The sequence below is a fragment of the Hibiscus syriacus genome, unplaced genomic scaffold, assembly GCF_006381635.1.
Source record: "Hibiscus syriacus cultivar Baekdansim isolate YM2019G1 unplaced genomic scaffold, ASM638163v2 tig00110733_pilon, whole genome shotgun sequence".
Classification (NCBI taxonomy): Eukaryota; Viridiplantae; Streptophyta; class Magnoliopsida; order Malvales; family Malvaceae; genus Hibiscus; species Hibiscus syriacus.
The window spans coordinates 2,375,701-2,398,248 of NW_024062845.1; the positions used below are offsets into that span (position 1 = coordinate 2,375,701).

General features: G+C 33.8%; 5 protein-coding genes across 6 annotated transcripts; 4 read left to right on the forward strand and 1 right to left on the reverse strand.

Moving 5' to 3' along the window:
• Positions 1-225: 225 nt before the first annotated feature.
• Positions 226-1,221, reverse strand: LOC120139261 (transcription repressor OFP7-like). Its single transcript, XM_039154553.1, has one exon. The coding sequence runs from the start codon at positions 1,219-1,221 to the stop codon at positions 226-228; it is 996 nt and encodes a 331-aa protein (XP_039010484.1).
• A 1,153-nt stretch (positions 1,222-2,374) lies between these two features.
• Positions 2,375-5,080, forward strand: LOC120139292. Of its 2 annotated transcripts, none has more exons than XM_039154568.1 (3): positions 2,375-2,745; positions 2,852-3,067; positions 4,976-5,055. In XM_039154568.1, the coding sequence occupies exons 1-3, from the start codon at positions 2,500-2,502 to the stop codon at positions 5,033-5,035; spliced, it is 522 nt and encodes a 173-aa protein (XP_039010499.1). In that variant the 5' UTR covers positions 2,375-2,499; the 3' UTR covers positions 5,036-5,055. The 2 variants fall into 2 exon arrangements, with proteins under 2 accessions (XP_039010499.1, XP_039010498.1); XM_039154567.1 differs by having other exon boundaries at positions 2,378-2,745; positions 4,973-5,080.
• An 8,138-nt stretch (positions 5,081-13,218) lies between these two features.
• On the forward strand, positions 13,219-16,642 carry LOC120139262 (plant-specific TFIIB-related protein 1-like). The gene is given in 5 exon segments (XM_039154554.1): positions 13,219-13,236; positions 13,863-14,155; positions 14,157-14,388; positions 15,484-15,642; positions 16,113-16,642. Coding segments are annotated over 5 exon segments (1,215 nt in total). The 3' UTR covers positions 16,626-16,642.
• Positions 16,637-17,662, forward strand: LOC120139310 (plant-specific TFIIB-related protein 1-like). The gene is made up of 2 exons (XM_039154579.1): positions 16,637-16,916; positions 17,058-17,662. The coding sequence occupies exons 1-2, from the start codon at positions 16,670-16,672 to the stop codon at positions 17,066-17,068; spliced, it is 258 nt and encodes an 85-aa protein (XP_039010510.1). The 5' UTR covers positions 16,637-16,669; the 3' UTR covers positions 17,069-17,662.
• Positions 17,663-17,775: 113 nt separating this feature from the next.
• Positions 17,776-20,974, forward strand: LOC120139309 (acidic leucine-rich nuclear phosphoprotein 32-related protein-like). The gene is made up of 2 exons (XM_039154578.1): positions 17,776-19,089; positions 20,364-20,974. The coding sequence occupies exons 1-2, from the start codon at positions 18,007-18,009 to the stop codon at positions 20,589-20,591; spliced, it is 1,311 nt and encodes a 436-aa protein (XP_039010509.1). The 5' UTR covers positions 17,776-18,006; the 3' UTR covers positions 20,592-20,974.
• The last annotated feature ends 1,574 nt before the right edge of the window (positions 20,975-22,548 follow it).

A 22,548-nucleotide genomic window follows, 5' to 3' on the forward strand; every position in this document is an offset into this window, starting at 1 on the left:
CTACGTGACATCAAATCAACGTAAAACGTGTTTCAAGGGATGCGTCTTTCTGTAAAAGGTGTTAGATCAAAAAAATGTAATCTGAATGGTGACTGATCGAGATAAAAAACGATAGATGGTCATATATCAAGAAAACGGCCGTAGTTAATGACGGGACATCATAAAAAAATGATGAGAAAGCTTGTAAAATATAATTATTTATAATTTATTAATTTTGACAATGATTTAGTTGATTAAATTAAGAGCAAATGAAACTGGAGAACCATTGGATCCCGTAGAAGACAAAGCCTCCCAAATCTCAGCAAAAGCCTGAACAATGGCGCCATGATGACGCCTAGAATTCAATGATAAGAAACAAAGCAAGAGCTGTTCCAAATCCTCGTTCTCGAACATTTGATTCTCTAATATCATCTCTATCGTCGAATGCTTAAAATCTTTGCATGGATCCTCTGATTTCTTCACCACCGCAAAACTCTCACTCACTTTTCCCTCCACCGTGCATGGTACTATCCGCTTCAAAAAGCTCGAAAGTCTAGCCGGCGATTCGCTCTCCGACGATGATAATCTCATCATACGGCTCCTTCTTGCCTTCTTCACTTTCCTGTTTCTCTTCCTCCTGCTTCTATGCCTAATGGTCATTCCTTTGCGTATGGCTGAAGAGGAATCAGTTGTGAAACTTCCGGAAGATGAGACTAGGGTTTCTGTTTCTTCATCATCAAAGCTTTCCACTGACGACTTCCTCGTTTTCTTCTTTTTACATCGTCGTTTTCTGTTTTCCGTGTTGGGAGGCTTAGATGGAGAGATGAAAAAATCGTCGTTATTGTCAGAGGTGTAGTAGTTTTTACGACGAGGGGTTTCCTCATCGTCGAGAACTTTGGCGATCACGTGCCATCCATCCTCTCTTTCCCAGTAAAACTCCGGCGTCGGCGGCAGATGCGATTCGCTGCGTTCAGTTTCAGAGAAACACGGAGCGGACGATCTTGATCGGAGAACGCAACCCATAGACGAGAACGCCGAGGAAACGTGGCGTTTGAGGGAGGAGCAACGGGGAGTTGGTTGCGGGGCTGATGGGGGTAAGTGGAGGGTAATAGGGATTGGGTTGACAGAAGAAGAAAGTCTGAAGAAAGAAGGGTCAGGATTTGAGGGGGAATCACAAGGATCTTTGCATCGGCAAGATTGGAACAAGACACGGGATATCTTTAGCTTGAAGCGTTTCGCCATCGTTTTCTTTTTCTTTTTGCAGCTCTCTGTGTTTTAGTGTGTGTTCAAATCATATGGTCCCAAGACATGAACTGTTTTTGTCCGAGCAAAGTGTCTTTTATACAGGGCTTTGCCGCCCTTTTGTTTTTCATTTGTAAGTTTAAATTTATATAATTGTTATTGGATTAGTTAATTAAATGAAAATAATTAAGGGTAAAGTATAATAATGGTCACTAAACTTTTCTAAAACTTTCATTTAGGTCCTCAACTTTTAAAACATACAATACAATTAGGGGTGTGCAAAATTACCCGACCCGGTTGACCCGACTCGTTGACCCGCCGACCCGGATCTAAAAAAACCGGGTAATTCTCTAAAAAAAAAAATCCGGCCGGGTCGGGTACCCGGCCCGACATTTCCCATGTCAGGCCCGGGTCACAAAATCTAGTTTTCAGGGTACTCGGTTACCCGAGTATCCGATTAGTTTTTATTTTTCTTTTATTTTTTTATATATAATTATATAAAATATAATGAATTATTTATATTATGGATTATTAGATTTTGTATTTCAAACTTTTAAATTTTATGTTCGGATATTAGAGTATGTAATTCGAAGTTTTAAACATTTAAATTTCTGTATATTTTTTTAAAATTAATATTTTGAAAATAAAAAATAAAAAAACCGGGTATCGGATACCCGATTACCGGTACCTGTAACATCCAAGTCAGGACACGAGTCGAAAAATCGTCGACCCAGAAGTTCCGGGTACCCGAAAATCGGGTACATGAAAATCCGGATACCCGGATTTACACACCCGTAAATACAATCCTGTCATGTCAGTAGTTATCTTGAACTATCATGTCAGTATCGTAAATTATCATATCAATACCGTAAAATATCATATCGGTATTATAACGGTCAACTACCAAAATCATTGTCAAAAGTCCATATATTTTTTTTTTAAATTCGAGAAATACATTAAATACAAAAAATTCAAAAACCCCATTCGGCACCGTGTTCGCGTCGGTGGATTACCGCATATTATATGAGAGTTGAGAAATGAAAAAAACACTCGCGGACCCGTTGAATTTATGATTAGATTTACATCAACGGTCAATATCATCCTCAAATCAGGTAAACGTCAACAATTGCGATTTACAATAAATTTAGTCCCTTTCACTCAAAAGGCCAAAAGGGCAAATCGAAGAGCTTCCGAATCCAAGTCCACACCATTTCTACTAGAAAAGGAGCTCAAGAACAGTGAAATAAATTCGCCACGGAAAATTCAAGCAAAAAGGAAATGAAGGACGACGGCGTTCTGCCGACGACAGCGGCAACGACAACGTTAGCTAATGTTAAAAAGGATAACTCAGATTCGAGTTTATTTGGTAAAGGCCGTTACAAGTTATGGGCTTTAGCTGCGATTTTGTTATTGGCATTCTGGTCGATGTTCACCGGTACCGTTACTCTCCGTTGGTCAGCCGGTAACCTCAACTGTTTTTCCGATGATCTTGATAGCCTCATTCACGACGATCTAGATGTTCTCGTATGTTCCCCTCACAAATTTCTCTTCCTTTTTTCTCCTTCTAATTTTGCTTTTGTATGAAGTTCTTTTCTCAATCGTTCTTTTTCCTTGCTTCATTTTTGGTTAGGAAATGGAGGAGAGAGAGAAGGTGGTGAAGCACATGTGGGATGTGTACACTAGCAGCCATCGGATTAGCTTACCAATGTTTTGGCAACAGGCGTTTGAGGCTGCCTACGAGGACTTGATCAGTGATGTGCCTGGGGTTAGAGAGGATGCAATCACTGAGATCGCTAAGATGTCCGTACGCTCCGTGGATCTTGATTCTCCGCCAATCCGATCAACGGTGAGGGATTAGCTTTCTTTTTCTTGTTGATTATGATTAGCTTTTGATGATCTAGAATAATTCTTGCAGTTCTTGTATTTCCTCATTTGATTAAACACATGCTTTGATTAACATGTGATTGCTCAATATTCGTTTACATGTAAGTGAACAGAAGCAGGTAGCATTTCCGTTTATTGCTTCTGGGTTTTATATGTAGTTTCCATTTCATTGAAGTTAATTTCTACTCTTGGATCCATCTTCCTTTTGGGCAATTAGCATTAAGTGAGTGGGAATGGGATCTAGAATTAGTACTCATGTAGCAGCGTAGAAGGCACCGACTTCTTTTAGAGTATTTAGTCATGTTTTATCTTCATTTTTGTTCCAAGAAAGGAGCTATAAGCCTATAACATTTCATTCCTAATCTTTTATAGCTACTGTTTTCATCTTTGCGTTAAGTTACCCTTCGTATTATTTTTATCTCTTCTTTTAGTGGATTATGGAATATCAATTTTCTTTTCTAACCACACTAGAGACTGGACTTTGATTAATGCTAACAACCTGTCTAACTCTTTTGGTGGGTGAAATCAGTTCCGAGTTCTGACAAAGCTATAGATGTAACACCCCAAATTTGGAAAACCCTTGAATCCGACCAAGTGTGGTTTTCTCGAATAAAATTCTTATTTTAATCGATATCAAATGATTTTCGATTTTTGGAGGTATTCATTTGTTTTTCTACAAAATCTGAATTTTGAACGTGGTAAGTACTATCTCCTATGCATCTTGATAAGTCATAAATTTGGTGTTTATGATGATTTGTTGTATGTTTTTGGGGTGCTACAATATATACTCCTAATCTGGATGATTATTCCCTATAGAGTTTGAGAATCCAATTAAATGGCATTTGCCTATGTGTTGCAAGGACTTTGGTATGCTTATTTCAGGAGAAAAAAAAATGCAAGGGGATGGAGATGTAAGGTTTGGTAATTCAAGTTTCTCTATTATTGAATTCTAATGATCTGTCTGTTGGGCGGAATCAGTTCTGAGTTCTGACAAAGCTATATAGATAGTCCTAATCTGGATGATTCTTCCCTCTAGAGTTCGAGGATCCAATTAAGTGGAATTTGCCTAGGGGTTGCAAGGACTTTGGTATGCTTATTTCAAAAAGAAAGTTCAAGGGGATGGAGATGTAAGGTTTGGTGGTTCAAGTTCCTCTATTATTGAATTCTTTGGTGCAAACGGCCAAAAATAATAAGAGATTAGGTCAATTGATTGGACTAGTAGCTGGTAAGTTTCTAGCTGAAAGGTATATAAGCCTGGTTAATTCAATAACCAGTATGTAGGTTTATACCACTTAACCTTTATGACAGTTGGAGCATATCTGAATTTGACATGAATTTGCAGCTGTGAACATCTTTTGTTTTCTATAAATTTTATCATGTTTTAAGGAATCAAACAATCAATGAACTGAAACTTCATTGCTTTTCTTATTACGCATTCCCCTGTCCTTACGTATTGGAGTTCCCCGAATTCAAATAATTTGAGATTGTAGACTTTATCGGTATGCTGGGGTATAGATACTCGTAACCATGATACGTGCTCTTGTGCATGAGCATGACTTGTAGCATGCTGTGATGATGTGGTTACTTTTACTGAGATATTGACTAATTTAAATAAGCACATGTAACCAATTGAGTTATTTCGTTCTTTCATTTATTCTTCCAATTCTTTTCACCTTAGTTTGACGAACCATGGGGATATTCTAGAATATGCAAGCCGTTTATCCAATACGTTATATAGTAAATTTTGTGACCATGGTTGGATAGTATTGGTTGCTCGTGGTTCAACTCCTATGGCATTCAATGTCTTAATGAACTGTCTCATTCATTACTACTTTAAGTGATGTTACAATTGTGATGGGTTTTGCAGAAGGGTCTGAAACGAGCAGAGAAAGGTAGGTTGAAGGTAATTTCAAGTGGAATCGGTGAATGATATGATGCGAAGAAGAAATGCTGGATGATGTTCGGCTTCGGATCTTAATTACTACTTCTGAATTCTCATTTTGCTGCCCTACTGCCCATGTTTGCGAGAGGTAGTGGCCTGATCCTGATCCTATCGGCAAACCCTTAGTTATACAGTTTGCATACAGAAAACAAAACGATGTATTTGTTTTAGCTTTTCAATTCTCTTGAAAATTTTGCTGCCTATATCTTCTGCTTTGAATTGGGTGGTAACTTCAACTTAACAATATCCTCGTTTCGCCTCATAAATTGATCCGAGAAACATTTTCTCCCTATCTTTTATTACATCATCATACTAATAATAATTTATTACGAACAAAATGTTCTAAAATTTGGTATTTTGGTGAAGTGATGTAGTTACTAAGCCTTGAACTATATGATTTTTGTTAGGACTTCAAACGAACCGAACGAAGACAAATGAGGATATGTTCATGTTCGTTCATTTAACTTAACCGAACAAACACGAACAACTAAAAGAATGGAATTTCTTGTCCGAGTAAGTTCATTAAGAAATTTAGCTTGTTCATATTCATTCATGTTCGTTCATTTAAATGATAAAAGATTAAAACACAAATAAACGGACGTAAACGAACACAAACGAACGAGCATAAACAAACGTAAATGAACATACAATTAATTGAGTTTATATTTGAGAAAGTTTTTTTCTTTTCAAATAATTTTATGATTTATATTTTTTAATTGATTTGAGTTACATTTTATTTGAGTTTAAAATTAATTGAGTTAAAAAAATTAATGAGTTTAAGGTTAAAATTTATTAAATATTTATAATTCAAAAGGGTTTGGAGAACATAAACAAATGAACATAAACGAAAATAAACAAATGAACATAAACGAACATATTATCGAATGTTCACAAACGTAAATGAACGAACAAACCCTTTGTTCTTGTTCGTTTATTTAATTAAACGAACATAAAATCTTGTTCATATTTGTTCGTTTAATAAATAAACGAACATAAAAGAATTTCCATTCGAACGGTTCGCTAAACATTTGATTCATTTACGAGCATATTTTTTTATTGTTAATATGCATTAATCTTATCACTGTATAAAATTAACTTAAATATTGTGTATGATTTTTTGTTGTTAATGTGCATTAATCTTTTATAGCATCATCATCATATATTATGAACAAAATGTTCTAAAATTTGTTAATTTTGGTGATTGTATTTTATATCTTATTCCCATAAGTTGTGAATTCTGGATTTTGAATTATACTTATTTGGTGCAAAATAATGTTTTTGTTTATGGTTGTATAATTTCAATTGGAAAAAAATACGGATATCTATATTTATTTGGGGTAGAACTTCTTTTATCTATTTTTTTTCAAAAAACATTATTTCGAAAGTGATCAATGATAGGTTTTAATCTCAAAACTCAACAATTATTGTCGAAATCGTTTTTATAAAAACAAAACAAAACAGCTTGACAATTTAAAAAAATTGAAATTCTTTCACTAACTAATTAGGTGTGATTGATACTAAAAAATATTTAAGTCTACGAAAATTAAAGTTGAGTTCATAGGCATAATTATATGGGAGGAAGGGTAAACACTCTTACAACACCCATGATATTTACTTAACCATGATTATTTGTATTTCGATCCATATATTTTGTTATTGGATTTTTAGACTAATACGAAATTCTTAAATTTTCAAAATAATATCGAATTCTCTAACAACTAAAAGAACTAAAATTAAACTCAACTACTTTGAGAATTTACATGTCAATATATATAAGAAAATTTTCATGGACAATTTCGTGTGTTCCTCAACGTCTAGGAAAAACCAGAATAGTCTCATGATTATGAAAATCGAAGATAATTTTATTTTTGCTAAATAACCTCAAAATTTAAAAGGATATTGAGAGTCTACTTAAGATAATATCTCATTTTAAATAATGGGATGAAAATGTTAAAACATGTATCATACTCTTTAATCTAAATACCAAATATAAGCAAACTAAATATGTCCACTAACCGTTCTACATTCTACGACCTAAAATTATCTAATCTTAATGTTGAGTACTAAATTCTCTAACTATTTCTTTAAGCCCTAAATAATACTCCCTCCGTCCCATTATGTGTCCGATATCGACTATACACATAGTTTTAGGAGATATGCTTGACCAAGAGAAATGACAAAATTATCCCTAAAAGATGATTGATAGATTTGTTTTGATATGTATAAAATAACGGGATATAAGGATAAAAAAGAAAATATAAGTGTCGTTGTTTATTTATTTTTCTAATAGGACACTTTAAATGGTACAATTTTAAAAATCAAATGAGACACATTTAGGAGGTGTTTGTTTTTACTGTGTAAGGTCTGCAAAGCTCTTATGTCTGCGCCGCGCAGACCACGCGCAGACATTGGGCTTCGCAGACCGTTTGTTTTTTAGAAGACAGAAGATCTTCAAACGTCTGCGCGAGGTCTTCTTGGCTCAGACATGGTTTTATGTCTTCAAACCTCTTCAAAGAAATTAAAATTATTTAAATTTATTTTAAAATATGGATTGATTTATTTTAAAATATGGATTGATTTATTTTTAAAAAATTTATTATTGTAGTTGTATGGATTATTTAAATTTCATTATTATAAAACTAAAATTATTTAAATTTCAGTATTGCAAAACTCTTTTAAGTTTAAAAAATCAGTTTATTTATATTTCAGTTTATTTTAGCAGTTTGTAGAATTTTAGTCTACCTCTTTTGCTGCAGATGTCTGCAGATGTGGTCCGCAGACTGCAGACATTTTACCTCTGCAAAAACAAACACCACCTTAGTGGGAGAGAATGAGAAATGTTAAAGCAATAAAATAATATATTTAAAAAAAACGAAATAAGAGCTAGGACTAATTGAAAAGATTCTAATTTGTTCAACATCTCGGACAAGAAAGATTATGCTCGAACATCATGATTTTATTTATAAAAATAATACTGGTTGATTTTTTTAACAAAAACAAAGATAAATTCGAGAGATTTCAAACTGATCAGAATATAAGATAAATCAGATTTTCCATGAATATATTCTTTTTGAAATAAAAATAATGGTTGATATTTAATGAGGAACAAAAAGAGAGAGAGAGAGAGAGAATTCGACTTATTTAACACGTAGAACAAGAGAAATTCACCTTAGTTTATTCCCATTTTATACTAAAAGTCTAAAAACACAATAATACGTAGGATGATTTTTTTAAGCTCGACGAGCAGCGATGAACATAATTAATGATAAATATTATTAATTTAATTTATAAAAATTTAAATTTTAAAAGACTCAACGTGTGACATCTTCAATACCGGGTTAGTGACGAAATTGTAAAATTTTAGAATTTGGTGATAAAAGTAGAATAGTTGAATAGTTTAATGATTTATGTGGAGATATTTCCTGGAAGTTGTTAGTAATTATTAAAAGAACTAAAGGGCAAAATGGTCATTTGACATGAAAGATTTTTATTTCCCTTATAAGATAAGGGAAACCCACGTGGAATCCATTGTGATTCCACACAATTCTCTCATCTTCTTCATCTTCTTCTCTTCTCCACCATGGAGCATGCAAGCAAAGGTGAGTTTCTTAATTAGTTGATTATTTGTTGAATTAAAGGTTGAGTTTTGATCATTAGATGATAACTAAGCTTAAGGAAAGCTTAAGTTATTTTAAAATCAAAAGATAAAGGAGTTATGACAAATTAAAGAAAATGGGTTTTTAAGTGAAATTTTGAATAAGAAGGGTTAAATGAATTTGGAGGATGAATTTGACTTGTCATTTATGAGAATAAGAAGTTAGAAGTGTTAGAATTAAGTTTGGATAACATGGAAAATTTGGTATGATTCTTAGCCCTAAGAATTTGGATGAAATATGGGAGATTATAAAGTGTTAGAATGATAGAAATTAGTTAAAGTTGTTATAGATGAGTTTAGAAGCATGATAAGGATTTTATACATGAAAACTTGAGTGAAGTAGTGATGAATTTCGGGTGAAAATAGCCTATTTTGGATAGGTGCATCGATACACTATGAATAGGTACCGATGCACTAAGACAATTTTGAAGGTGTATCGATGCATTAAGGGGTGCATCGATGCATGGAAATTTTGAAGCTATTTTGGGTACCGATGCACCCATAGGTTATAAGGTTTAGGCTTCTGAAAATCGTCTCGAAATTTATGTTATGTAGATATCGAGCCTAAACGAGTTATGAAACAATCAAAGAATTATGATCGAATCAAAGCAAGGCTAAGGTGAGTGCACATTATTTAGTATATGATATTCAATGGAAAATAAGACTTGTGATAAGTCTATTTACAATAGTAAAATGCATGAATTCATAGAAGTATGTGTTTCTTATGATTTATATGTGTGTATGAGTATATGTGTTATTGATATGAATATGGTAAGTAAAAGGATTAATGGTGATGATAAGAATAATAATAAGGATAATGAAATGATATGTATATGTGAATATATGTATATGAGAAGACATAAGAGTAAGATATAAGCAATGTAACAAGAAGTGTGAAATGACATGAAAAGTTGATATAAGCTATGCAAAAGTGATTTACGTGACTATATGTATATTTGATCCAAGTTATGTGAATATATGAGAATGAAATATGAGAATACATGCCTATGTGATGAGCTATGTGAAAGTAAATACATGAATATAATATATATTTAATGTTATATAAGTGATTATGTAAAATGATGAGAGAACTTATATGGCAGTGATATATGGACTATATGAAAGTATGTATATGAGTACATGTATAAGTTTAAATGTTATTCTACGTGCTATGTGATGTATATATGAACATATGTGAACAAGAAATGACATACGTACATGAACAAATGAGAAATGATATAAGCCATATGAAATGATCTACGTGATTACATGTAATAATGTTATATGTTATATGATATGAAATATATGCTTACACATACATGTGGTATGTGACAGAAGAGAAAGAACAAGTGATATGAAATGTTATAAATGATAATGTCCATGTTATATAATATGAGAGCTAGTGGTATAGTTGGCATGCCAAGAGTCGAGGGTTTACCTATGTTCTACGGAACATATGGACAGAATTACCTATGTCTTTCGGGACATATGGACAATATACCTATGTTCTAAGGAATATATGGACATTTTACCTAGGTTCTTCGGGACCTATGGACAATTGCCGAGGTTCTTTATGACCTCTGGATAGGTCCTTCGGGACAGTTATACGAGCTGTGATGACAGCATAATAGTGCACAACCTCAATGTACTCACATACCTCAAGTTCTCAAAAGTATACATGGGCTAATACATGGGATTTTAAAAAATAATAAATAACTTGATATGATACTATGTGTGCTCTGTTGTGAAATGACATGGATGCCCGATGGTGAGTATATAAAGGTACAATATATGATTACATGATAAAAAAGAATTAATGATAGTAATATGAGTACTGATAAGTATGTTAATGATATATGTATATGTGTGCATTGGTTATAAAATGGGAGATATGCTTTTATATGATATGATAGTATTAATTGTTTATGCATTGATATGAGTAGAGTAATATCATATGTTTTCATACCTCACTAAGTCAATGACTTAGCGTGTGATTGTTTCACGCGTAGGTTTCGAGAAGAGGAAGATTGGTAAAAGTTATGCAAGACAGGCCAGTTTCTCTTTTCCAAAGATCAGATCAGAAAAGAAATGTATAGTATGTATTTTGTAATAATGATAGTGGTTGGCATGTAAATAAAGGTTTAAATACGATATATTCTAATCGGTTTTGTAAAATCATATGATTGAGTTTTGTAATGTTTTAAATGTGTATATGTAAATGATAATTTTATACGAATGAAAACTTAGATTTTTATGAATTTATACGTATTTTGCCGAAGTTACTGTAGCAGTGCATCGATACACAATTTATATACGAAATTTTTCACTGTTCATGTTACTGTTCATGGTACTATTCATACAATATATTACTGTTCATAAATATGCATTATTTTCCCAAATTTTAATAATGAAGCATAATTTAATATAATATTATTGTATTTTCTTAATATAAGTTCAAATGTTTTGTTATCTTGTAAGAATATTGTTTTAAAAAGTCAATGTAACATCTCAAACTCGTATTCGGGTAAGATACGGGTTGGGGTGATATACAACGTATAATTATAAATTAGTTAAAAATTTACAAATAATTAAATTATTTAAAATAAAGGGTAAACTATACCAATGGCCACCTAACTATTGCCCCTTTTCATTTTAATCAATATTTTTGAAATTTTGTCAATCAGGTCACTCAACTATTTAAATGCATTCAATTAAGCCACTTGCCGTTAAATTTTAACAAAGAAGCTGATGTGGCAGTTAAAATATTTGGTATAATTACACATTTGGTCACTGTTACTTATATATTCTATCAATTTGGTCTTAATTTTAATAAATTAAAATAAACTTAACCCTCAAATCAAATGGTGCCATGCATAATGACCCAAAATTCAACTTTTTATTTTAATTTTAAAAGTTACGACATATTTATAACAAATCAAAATTTATAGCAAAACATTTTTCTAAAAAATTGTATAAATCAAGCAATAATTTATGACATTAAATTTAAAGCAAAATAAATTTATTGCCCTTTTGATATAAGTTAATCTCTTAGTACATAATTTTCCATGCTAAGTCCACCAAGAATCTTATCAGTATAAACTTTTATTAAAGATGAACATAAAATTTTATGGTTGGTGATGAATTTTTAAAATTTTAAAGGAAGATTGTGTCAAATGTGAAAGAAATATATGTCACATTTTTCTATTTGAAAATTATTGGATAAAAATTTCTTAATTTGACAGGTTAGACTATATCACCTCTTTCTAGTAGGACGTCATTTGCAAATAGTAGTAGGATAAAATTTTTGTCTAGCTAACTTGATATGCATAGCCTAATCAACTATATTTTCCTTAAAACCAAAAGAGGTTATGGTACAATTGAAGGGATGCTTCTGAGAACCATAAATGAAATTTCTAATAAAATTTTTGTTTTGTTATAAATATAGAATACGTCGTAACTTTTAAAATCTTTTAAAATTAAAGATTTGAGAGTTAAGTTTATTTTAATTTATTAAAATTAGGACCAAATTGATAGAATATATAAGTAATAATGATCAAATGTATAATTATATTAACTGTCACATCAGCTTATCTGTTAAATATTAACGACAAGTGGCTTAATTAAATGCATTTAAATAGTTGAGTAACCCGATTGATAAAATTTCAAAAATATTGGTCAAAATGAAAAGGGGAAATAGTTAGGTGGTCACTACTATAATTTACCCTTCATTTTAAATAATTTATCTTTAAATTTTTAACTAATTTATAATTATACTTTGAGTCATTTAGAATTTTAATTTTTATAAATTAAATTAGTAGTGTTCGTCGCTGCTCGTTGAGCAACGTAGAATTTTCCAAATACATATACATCATCATACATGAAAAATATGTTGAATTGAATAGGATGCTAAAATAAGAGTGCAACAAATAAGATAGAATTAAAATAAACTAAAATATCATGTGCATAGAAAAATAATATGAAGTAAATTTTTAAAGAATAAAATTCTTCTTCCCCTGCATTATGACCCCAACATTATTAAAATAAAATTCTGCTGCATGCTCGTTCATTATGGCTCCAATTGAGACCACGTTGGATAAATCCAAGGAAATGGAAACTGAAACAAACAAAGTTTAAAGCAAGCAATGGTGCAACTGCACGGCAATCAAAAGCTACAAACATTTTTGAACTCACCAAAATTCCATACTTAAGGAAATGGAAGCTGAAATGAACAAGCATTCGCCTATTATTTGCTTGTCCTCTCCAAAACTAATAACTTGTATGGGCCTATAAGGTATTGAGATTACTGCTCAATTAGTTGCAGTTTGGCAGTTTCTTTTTTGTTCGAGTTTCTTGGTACGTTTAGGTTAACTGCAGAAGATGATTTTCTCGAGAAAAAAGCAACGAGTTAATTCAATTAAAACAAATGCCTTTAGTATGGGGTTTAGCTGTTAAAAATGCCACAATTAGGGGCGTAACACAGAGGCACAAGAATTTTGTTCATGTTTAAAATATAACCATGAAATTAGGGTGTGAGGTACTCCGGATTAGTTAGGGACATTTAACACTCCACCCAAATTGATATTTAATACTCAAATAGTTTATTAAGCTAACACAAGGATGTGTTTGAAATGATATTGATAGTTTAGAGATTGATTTAGAATGTTTTAAAGTTCGAAAACCAATATGGAATTTTGGTATGATTTAGGGATGTGTAGTGAAAATAACTCAATTAAGATTTTAAAAAGGGTAAACTACGTTTTTAGTACCTAAACTGTTACTTTTAGTGCGTTTTAGTATATAAACTTTCAATTTTTCAAAACCATACCTAATGTTTAGTTTTTATTTTATTTTGGTACAACTGTTCAAAATTTAACGTTAAATTTTGAAAAAAAAGTTTAGATACTGAAATGTATCAAAATTTATAGTCTAGGTACTAAATGAGTTATGTTTTTAATTGTGAGATACTAAAATGAAATAAAAACTAAATATTAAGTATAACTTAAAAAAATTAAAAGTTTAGGTATTAAAATAAATAAAAACCGATAATTTAAATACACGTTTACCTGGAAAAAGAGAAGAATTCTTTGTTAGTTAAATGAACCCACGCCCCCGTTCTTTCTGGCAGTAGTAATAGGGAGTAATAAATAATAACCGACGAAGTGTCCGTATTGCTCGGCGGCGCAAGGTCGGTGCGCCACTACGACAACCGGCCGTTCCATAACGGAGTGCACCTCGTGCGGACGTGTCGTCAAGGAGCGCCAATCCCTAAACCACCACCTCTTTCACATGCGAGCTCAAGATACTCCTCTCTGCCTCGTGACCTCCGACATCCCCGCTCCAGCTTCCGCCTACCAAATCCACGAAGATGACCCGTTTCAGCCTACGGGTTTTATCAAGGCTTTTTCCACGTGGTCCCTGGAGCCCAGCCCATTCTTCCTCCGGTCCTTTCTCTCTTCCTTCGTCAACGTCGTCTTTGACGGTTGTGGTGGATAATTTGAGGGCTTATATGCAGATTATTGACGTGGCGTCTATTTTGGGGTTGGATTGCGATATATCGGATCACGCGTTTCAGTTATTTAGGGATTGTTGTTCGGCTACCTGTTTGAGGAACCGGAGTGTTGAGGGGCTTGCTACTGCTGCTCTTGTTCAGGCCGTTAGGGAAGCTCAAAAGCCCCGAACCCCACAGGTAACTTTATATTTCTGATTCATTTCTGTTCATGGTAATTTTCTCTATAGATTAAGTGGGGTTTTACATTTTGACTTGTTTATGCTAAAACAGTTTAGTGGTATGGCAGAATCAAGTTAATCTGTTACCAAAGCTCAAAATTGTGCCTGTTTGCATTTTGAAGACTCCTTGATAAATATGTGAAGCATATTGTTTCTAGGAGCCCTATTATGTTTATGCATGTGTGAATATGTATAATTGTATGTGCTACACCAAAATTTTGTAAAATAGCTGTTCTTTCCTCCTCGTTATAACGTGGTATATTTTAAGTGTTTGCATATTTTGTTGATTACTCGTGTTTGGGATATGAATCTTGTAGTCTTTCCCCGAGGACCTATATCTTATCACCTATCTCTAGTTATAGGTACAGCTCTGATAAGGTTACTTTATTTTTTTTGAATAATCTGGGAAAGTACAAGTCAATAACTGTTCGAAGATAATTCTCAACCTTTCAACATTGAATGCTCATGTCTCTGGCATCTATGGTGCTCGAACCCGGGTCCTCAAGAATAACAACAATTCCTTTACCACAGAGGCCATTTGGTTCGTGCCTGATAAGGTTGCTGTAAATCTTGTGTCTTTGTACTAAGATCCTGCTAAAGTTCCTTAGATGTCATTCTTGAGTGTAATGTGAGACCAAAGGCGGAGTGGTTGCTTTTATGAATGATAATGTGGATAATTGACTGGGATCGAATGAAGAGTATAAGTTTAGAGGTGGATGGAGACAAGAACTGGGCAAGCCTCAACGTAAATCAAGGGTATGAGGACTGTATAGGTGAATACTTCGTGAGGAATTGAGATGGTGGAGAAGAACATAAGAAAACCAAGAACTTTAAAGTGTAGAATTCCATAGAATAAAGATTTTAAAATCTTGGAACTTAATGATTATAGTTTTGTTTTCAATGTGATTTTAACAATTTGACTTTGACCCTTGAAAGGGAAAAGTAAAGAGTGAGCACTTACAACGTCAACATGGATGTTGGATTGAAATCTCTATTGCATGTGGTTTCCCCCATTTTTTTCAAGTAATCTCTAATGGCTTTCGTAAAATGACAGGAAATCTCAATTGCTGCCAATGTACCACAGAAAGAGATTGGGAAGTACATCAAGATCCTGGGAGAAGCTCTACAATTAAGTCAACAGATCAACAGTAATTCAATATCAGTTCATATGCCGAGATTTTGCACTCTCATCCAGCTCAACAAGTCTGCACAGGTACCTTTCTGTTTAAAGAGTCACTTCTTGGACCATTAGTTTTTTTTGTTTTGTTTTTTGATACAAACCCACTCAGATGCAATTATGCCAACCTTGTGGCTCGAACCCTCAACAAGTTGAGGAGTGAATGCCTTTTGGCCACTCGACACTTGGACCTTTAGTTGATAAAGTTGAATTGTAATTTTTGGAAGTTGTATAATTCTTTGCAGATAAATGTTAAAAGAGTTTAAAAAATTGCTTAAAAATGGATAGGACTTGTGGGAAATCATCTTGTAATGCGTACAAGTTTCGAGTTAAGTTTATAATATGATTACAAATTTATTTTACGCTACACAATTCATTGGTATCTGTGTGGGGTGGCTTAACAATATGGATGACTATATCATATTGTGATGAGTATTAACTCATTTTGAAATGGTTCTTGATTTCAATTGAAGATGGATGTATTGAAGTCTTCTTCATGTGTTCAGGACCTGGCAACTCATATCGGGGAAGTTGTGATTAACAAATGCTTTTGCACTCGCCAGAATCCGATTAGTATCTCTGCAGCTGCTATATATCTGGCTTGCCAATTAGAAGACAAACGCAAGACACAGGCTGAGATATGTAAGGTGACAGGTCTTACGGAGGTCACCCTCCGGAAAGTCTACAAGGAGCTATTAGAGAATTGGGATGATCTACTTCCATCTAATTACACTCCAGTTGTCCCTCCAGAGAAAGCATTTCCCACAACTACAATTGCCACAGGCAGAACTTCAGTGCCTAGAGTTGATCCAGTTGATCTGAGTTCTACATTGGATAGAGATAAGCAGCAAGACTCAAAGCCGAATAAGTCCAATGACGTGTCAGAACCAGGGCTTCAGTCTAGAGGCGAAGAGGGTGCAGAAAACAACGGCCAGTTCTTCTGGAACCCATGCTGCTATGTTGAACTGGCCACCACAGTTCAAGCAGCCTTGGCTTCAGTTTGGGGCACCAAGTGTTAGGACAGTAGGAGATAAAAACCAGAGTACCATTGGAGGAGACGTTAATGAAGCGCAACAAAGCTGTGCAGAGAAAAAAGAAAGTAGATGTGCCAAAGACCGATACAAAGGGTGGTAGCAGTTCTCTAAGGCAAAGCCAGTTCTCAAGCACTCCGGCTTCAAATGTGAGTACAACCACTTGGCCATTCCATTCACCGCCCTCATCAAGTCCTTCACCAAATATGCCTATTGTGCATCCACCGAAGTTGCCACCGAGTTATGCAGAAGTTAAAGGACCCGGGAGTCAAAATGGAAGTAAGGTTAACAATCTGAGTGGAGGAGACTCAAAGTGAAAGTTTAAAACTGGTCCTTGAATTGTTGTGGAACAATCATGATTAATAAGGTTGCGTATATTCCTGTGATACACCTGCTTATGCTTTCTTGACACTTTTGCAGGATTAAGATGACCATGGGCAACGTAACCTTGCGATCGTTATTTTGTGGCTCTTATGGATTAAAATGACCTTTGACTTGATATTCACGGCAGACAGGGATAGCATCATTTACTCTTAAAATTGTTTTGGATTCCAATTGCTACTGCCCTCGTCTTCAAGGAAACTTTTGAGTTTGAAGCATACCGGGCTGCCTGTGGCTGGACCAAGAGATTATCCGGACCTGCCTACTTAAACAGGTGGCACTTCCGTAATTTGGTCCAACTTGATAGTCTGGTATTCTTCTAGGAGTACCGATATTTACCATGAAAGCGACGTGTCATTTGTCAACCCCAGCTCATTCTCTCTCATCTATCTATCCATCTACATCCTTCTCGAGAACAATCACACCGTCCTACGATCTCTACCCTTCATTTCATCCATGTCAACGATCCGTGACTTCCTCAATCCAATGGTTTACATCTCTACAATAATTACTCAAACAAAACCGCAACCACGAGCCGCCCTTCACGAGGTTTATCCCGACTCGTCCACTCCTATTAACCAATAAGAAACAAAGGAAAAAATAGTATATATATATATATATATATATATATAGGAGTTTGAAATTAGGGTTCCTTTTTAAAATTTCTTTTAACCTGTGTTTTTTTTATTCTCAAGCGCTGCCAATTTGAAATAACAGAGTCCGTACATCTGGTAAAATAAAAAATTATAGGGTTTTAAGCCGTCCGAATACGTTAAGAAAGAGCTCACCTTCGATCTGCAAAATCCAGGGTTAGGGTTTCATCTAAAATTTCGTTGTTTCCTTCATTTGATTCTCTTTACCAGAGATGACACACCTTAGTATCTTCCTTTTCGAACCATCTTTTTGAGCCCATTAACGTCCTTAGACAAGAAAGAAGCTTTGTAATCATTATTTGTTTATTTTTGAGATAAAAACGGTGCGGTATTTGATGGACGAGATCTGGGAGAGAGCGGTGGAGACAGCATTAGACGGGCAAGAGGACCACACGACGGCTAGAACCTTGACACTTGACGGTGCGGTTAAGTGCGTTCAAGGTCGCCTCCCCTCGCCAAACCTGTTGGAAAAATTTGGGAATCTTCAACATCTTTCAATTGCCAATATCGGTGTTTCATCTCTTGAACAGTTTCCTCGTCTTCGAAATCTCCAGAAATTAATCCTCTCAGACAACAGAATCGCCGGTGGCCTAGAATTTCTCGTTGAAGCTGGCCTTGACTCGCTCCGAGACCTTGACTTGTCTAACAACCGGATTCAATATATTGAAAATCTTGCCCCGCTTGCCCAGCTTAAGCTTGTGTCCCTTGATCTTTATGAGTGCCCGGTTACCAGAGTTGAGGATTATAAATCTAGGGTTTTTGAATTGATTAAATCGTTGAAATATTTAGATAAAATGGATGCTGAAGAAAATGAAAGGACAGAATCTGATGAGGAGGAAGATGAAGAGGAGGTGGATGAAGATGATCCAGGGACTGGGGGAATTGATGGTGATGATCAGCATTACAGAATAAGTAATGGGCATAGCGAAGGTGCGGAAGAGGTTGTTGATGTTGATGAAGATGGGGAGAGTGATGCAGATGAAGAAGAGACGGAAATAGGCGGAAGAGTAAATGGGTTAAGCCATGAGGGGAATGGGTTTCAGATTGAGGAAGTAGGGAGAGATGAAGATGAAGATGGGGACGATGATTATGAGAATGGTTCAGGTGACGAAGTTGATGATGATGATGAGGAAGATGATGTTGTGGAAGTTCATGATATTGGGGATAGTGATGATGAGGAAGATGACATAGACGGTGACGAGGAAGATGAGGAGGAAGAGGAGGAAGAGGTAGATAATGATGAAGGTGACTTTGCAGAACCAGAGAGTACTGGACGTTTGACAAGCTCAGAAGGTGAGATTGATGGGCATGAACATGGAGAAGACGGGGATGATGATGAAAATGTTGAGACTGGTGAGGAAGAGCTAGGTGTCGGTGATGATGGGGAATATGAAGATGAAGAAGAGAGTGAAGAGGAGGTGAGGTTTCATATTGCTTACAATACAACCACTCATTCTTCTATTTTTACCTTGTTGGATTTGTCTTGGTTTCTGCTTTCTGCTTGTTGTTTTGTTATGTTGTAACCCAAGCGAATTGTTTGATTGATATGGTCTTCTTAGATTTCCCTCAAGGAAATAACTGGCGTGCTATTATGTTTTGATGTGCTTTTGTTTTCTCAAGCATCAGGAGAAAAAGTGTTGTGCTTTTGTTATTCTGCTAGCCAAGTGTTTCCAAATTATAAGTTTATAGTCATATATATATTACAAATTATGTATGTCACTTGTTCTCACGGAAGAGCTAGTGATCATTTAAAGTTTATATCGTTCTTCATTCTTGTGTGTCTTTGTGGTGAGGACAGTAAAGTAATTACCTTAATGCGTACTAGATTTGAAGTTTTAATTGAGAGCAAGCCCTTTGAAAGTGATTGCTTTATCCTCAGGCTAATGAAATTGTGGTTTTGTCATGAAAAGGAACTTGTATACTTGTTCTCTCTAGTTGGTGTGTATGCCTGTTTCTGTAATGACCCTGCCAGAAGGAAGTTGTAGGTTCTGTCTGAAAAGATTTTTATTTGGTTAGATTGAATTGTGTTTGTTAGTTTTGTCTTCTGGTTCTCTGATAATATTGTTTTCGTTCACTAATCAGTTAATTTACAGATCTATGTCAATTGGTTGGCAAACTTAATGTTCTATGGATCGCAGCTAAAGTACAATTTTAAATTTTGGTTTTTGGGTCAATAGTTTTAGAACTGATAAGTCACTTTATGGTGTCCATGGTTGCCTTTTTATGAAGTTTCTATTATTATATTTTCTAGTTATGGTGTTCTGAGTGAATTATTGATAATTTTGGAACCTTTTAGTTGACAATTTCATGTTCATCATAACTTCGTTGCTTTTCTATTTTTCCGTTTTACATTTTTGATTGAGTAGCTTTTTGTTGCGGATTATTTAAAGAAACTTATTATCTTTCATTAAAAAAGAACATACTGGCTTTAGAGCATAATTTTATGTTGCTGCAGTAGTTTAGTTCTTGATTTTTTTTGGTATTTTTGTAATTATTAACATCTGATTCATAAACTCTTGGTATTGGGGCTAAAAATATTTTGCATGTTGCAACTTTAGTTTTTAATGACCTCTGGCGTTCTTTTTCAGTTTGGCTAATTGGAGTTGTATGTTGGCTTCTATTTGGTGGAATTTGTGATGTTTTAAATTAATCTTATTGTATTAAAATCAAAATTTGTTGATTGGAGTGGCAGGAAGATGACTATGGTGAAGGTTATCTGGTTCAACCAGTGGTGCAAGCAGAAGAACATGATGCTGAAGGAAGTGGTATGGAGCCGGGTAATGAAAAAGAAGACGAGGAAGACGTTGAAGATGATGAGGATGTTCAGGTGCTGCCATCTACTTCTTCACAGCATAAGAGAAAGAGAAGTGATGATGTCGTGGAGTTTCCAAATGCCAAGGCATCAAAGAAGCATGGTTAGGTGTGTTGGATCCTGTTTTGTTAATAAGAGTGCTTGGAATAGATTGGTTGACAATTGAGTGATCTTGTTGAACAGATGTGTATTTGATGGGTGGATACATCAATGCTTGGTTCAAAAAGTCGTTAGCGAATTTCCATTTTGCTCTTTTCCTTGGAATATATTATATATATGTCCACTACTTATTCGTCAATTCAAATGGCAGTTATGAAGGGTTTTACCGCTCGCTTTCAGCTAAGGATTTGAGGGAAAATATAAGTTGTGAAAACTATTTTTTTTTAAGGTGGGGGGTGATTTTGTAATAAGTTAAAAAAAGAAGACTTGTTGATAGTATTGGTTTGTTATTTTGGTTGGGCTCCATCCATCAAGTGGGGTGACTTTCTGGAATATTTGGACGACATTTGTATTTATACCATCACACATGTCAAGCTATTATTGGTCTGATTGTTTTTTTTATAATTTGATTTTTATTTTTATTGATGACGGTGTATCATGTAGGCTTTGTTTCTGACTGAAAATGTACATAAATTTACTAGAAAGAAGTAAATGATATTTCAAATCATTTCAAGTTTTTTTTTCATTTTAATTACTAAATAAATTAAATTTTAAATTGATCTATTTGAATTTTATTATTTTATGGATAAAACACAGAATTGGTCACTTATTTAATATTTGAACATTTTTGCTCACTAAATTAAAAAAATGCAAGTTTTGACAACTTACTTTATAATCTTTTTAAGATTTAACCACTGGGACGTTAGTTTGATGATGTGGCACATTGAAAAATGATTTAATTTTTATTTTAAGCCTTAAACTTTAGATAAAAATCATGGGTCTTTTCATAAACTTAAAATAGTTTAGGGACAAAATATCAATTTACTCCTTTTTAATATATTTTCTTCCCCAACCCTGTCTCCCGCTTGTGCTACACACCTCCATTGCTGTTTATCTTCTGGTCACCCGACTAATGTAGAGCAAGAAGCTCGAGCAAACCGATGTCAAGCTACAATCCTCGTTTGCACCATTGAGTAAAGAAATGGTGTTATTTCAGAATTTAAACAACCACAATCGGGTCGTAACTGCAAATAAAAACAGTCGGGATTGAATGGGCCGAAAATAAAAGCGTAGTAATAGCAAACATGCAAGGGAAAGTAGGTCGCCCCGAGGGGGATACAGACGAATTGTTGAATGTCTATATTAAAACAACACATTTTTAGTTTCAAGCTAGCAACATAAGCCGTAAATCTCATAGATAACAGGTGCGTTATCAACTTTTTAGCACTAAAGAAGCTTAAAATCCTTTTCAAATGACGCAACAACCATTTTATAGGACTTAGGGTAAAGTAAAAAAGAGAGCAAAATTCCTAAATTTTAACCACATAATAGTAAAAAAAAATTAGATTAAATAAGTTAAAATTTAAAAAAACATGCTCCAATCATTTAATCATATATGTCACCATGTAATTGGATGTTAAATTTATTTAATTTAATTAAAATGGTGACTAAATTGATAGAAAATGTAAATATTAAGGACTAAATGAAGAATTATTCCATTTTTTAACCACATGTTATCTCTCCGTTAATTAGTAACTGCAAGTGATCTTATTAAAGCATTAAATAGTTAGATGATCTTATTGACAAAATCAAATCATCGTTGGTCAAAGTGGAAATTGATAAAGTTGGGTGGTCATACAAGTAGTTTACCCCTTATTTTATTTGAACTTTATAATTTTATTATGTAATTGTTATTAATATTAATATTAATATTATTTTATTAGTCTATATTTTAATTTATATTTTTTAAATAAATGATTTTAACATTATTTATGTAAAAACTTGATAATGATATTTTTAATTATTTTTTTAATATTTTATAATTTTTAATTTAAAAATACTATAATATTATAAACAAAAGTTTAAAATTAATTAAATATTTTTTATAAATTTATCTTTATTTCTA

Bases quoted from the DNA above. Each gene is read 5' to 3' on its own strand.
- LOC120139261 (XM_039154553.1), bottom strand. From the start codon at position 1,221: ATGGCGAAACGCTTCAAGCTAAAGATATCCCGTGTCTTGTTCCAATCT.
- LOC120139292 (XM_039154567.1), top strand. From the start codon at position 2,500: ATGAAGGACGACGGCGTTCTGCCGACGACAGCGGCAACGACAACGTTA. The intron at 2,746-2,851 runs GTATGTTCCCCT...ATTTTTGGTTAG, and splicing joins ACGACGATCTAGATGTTCTC to GAAATGGAGGAGAGAGAGAA. The intron at 3,068-4,972 runs GTGAGGGATTAG...TGGGTTTTGCAG, and splicing joins CTCCGCCAATCCGATCAACG to AAGGGTCTGAAACGAGCAGA.
- LOC120139310 (XM_039154579.1), top strand. From the start codon at position 16,670: ATGAAGCGCAACAAAGCTGTGCAGAGAAAAAAGAAAGTAGATGTGCCA.
- LOC120139309 (XM_039154578.1), top strand. From the start codon at position 18,007: ATGGACGAGATCTGGGAGAGAGCGGTGGAGACAGCATTAGACGGGCAA. The intron at 19,090-20,363 runs GTGAGGTTTCAT...TTGGAGTGGCAG, and splicing joins AAGAAGAGAGTGAAGAGGAG to GAAGATGACTATGGTGAAGG.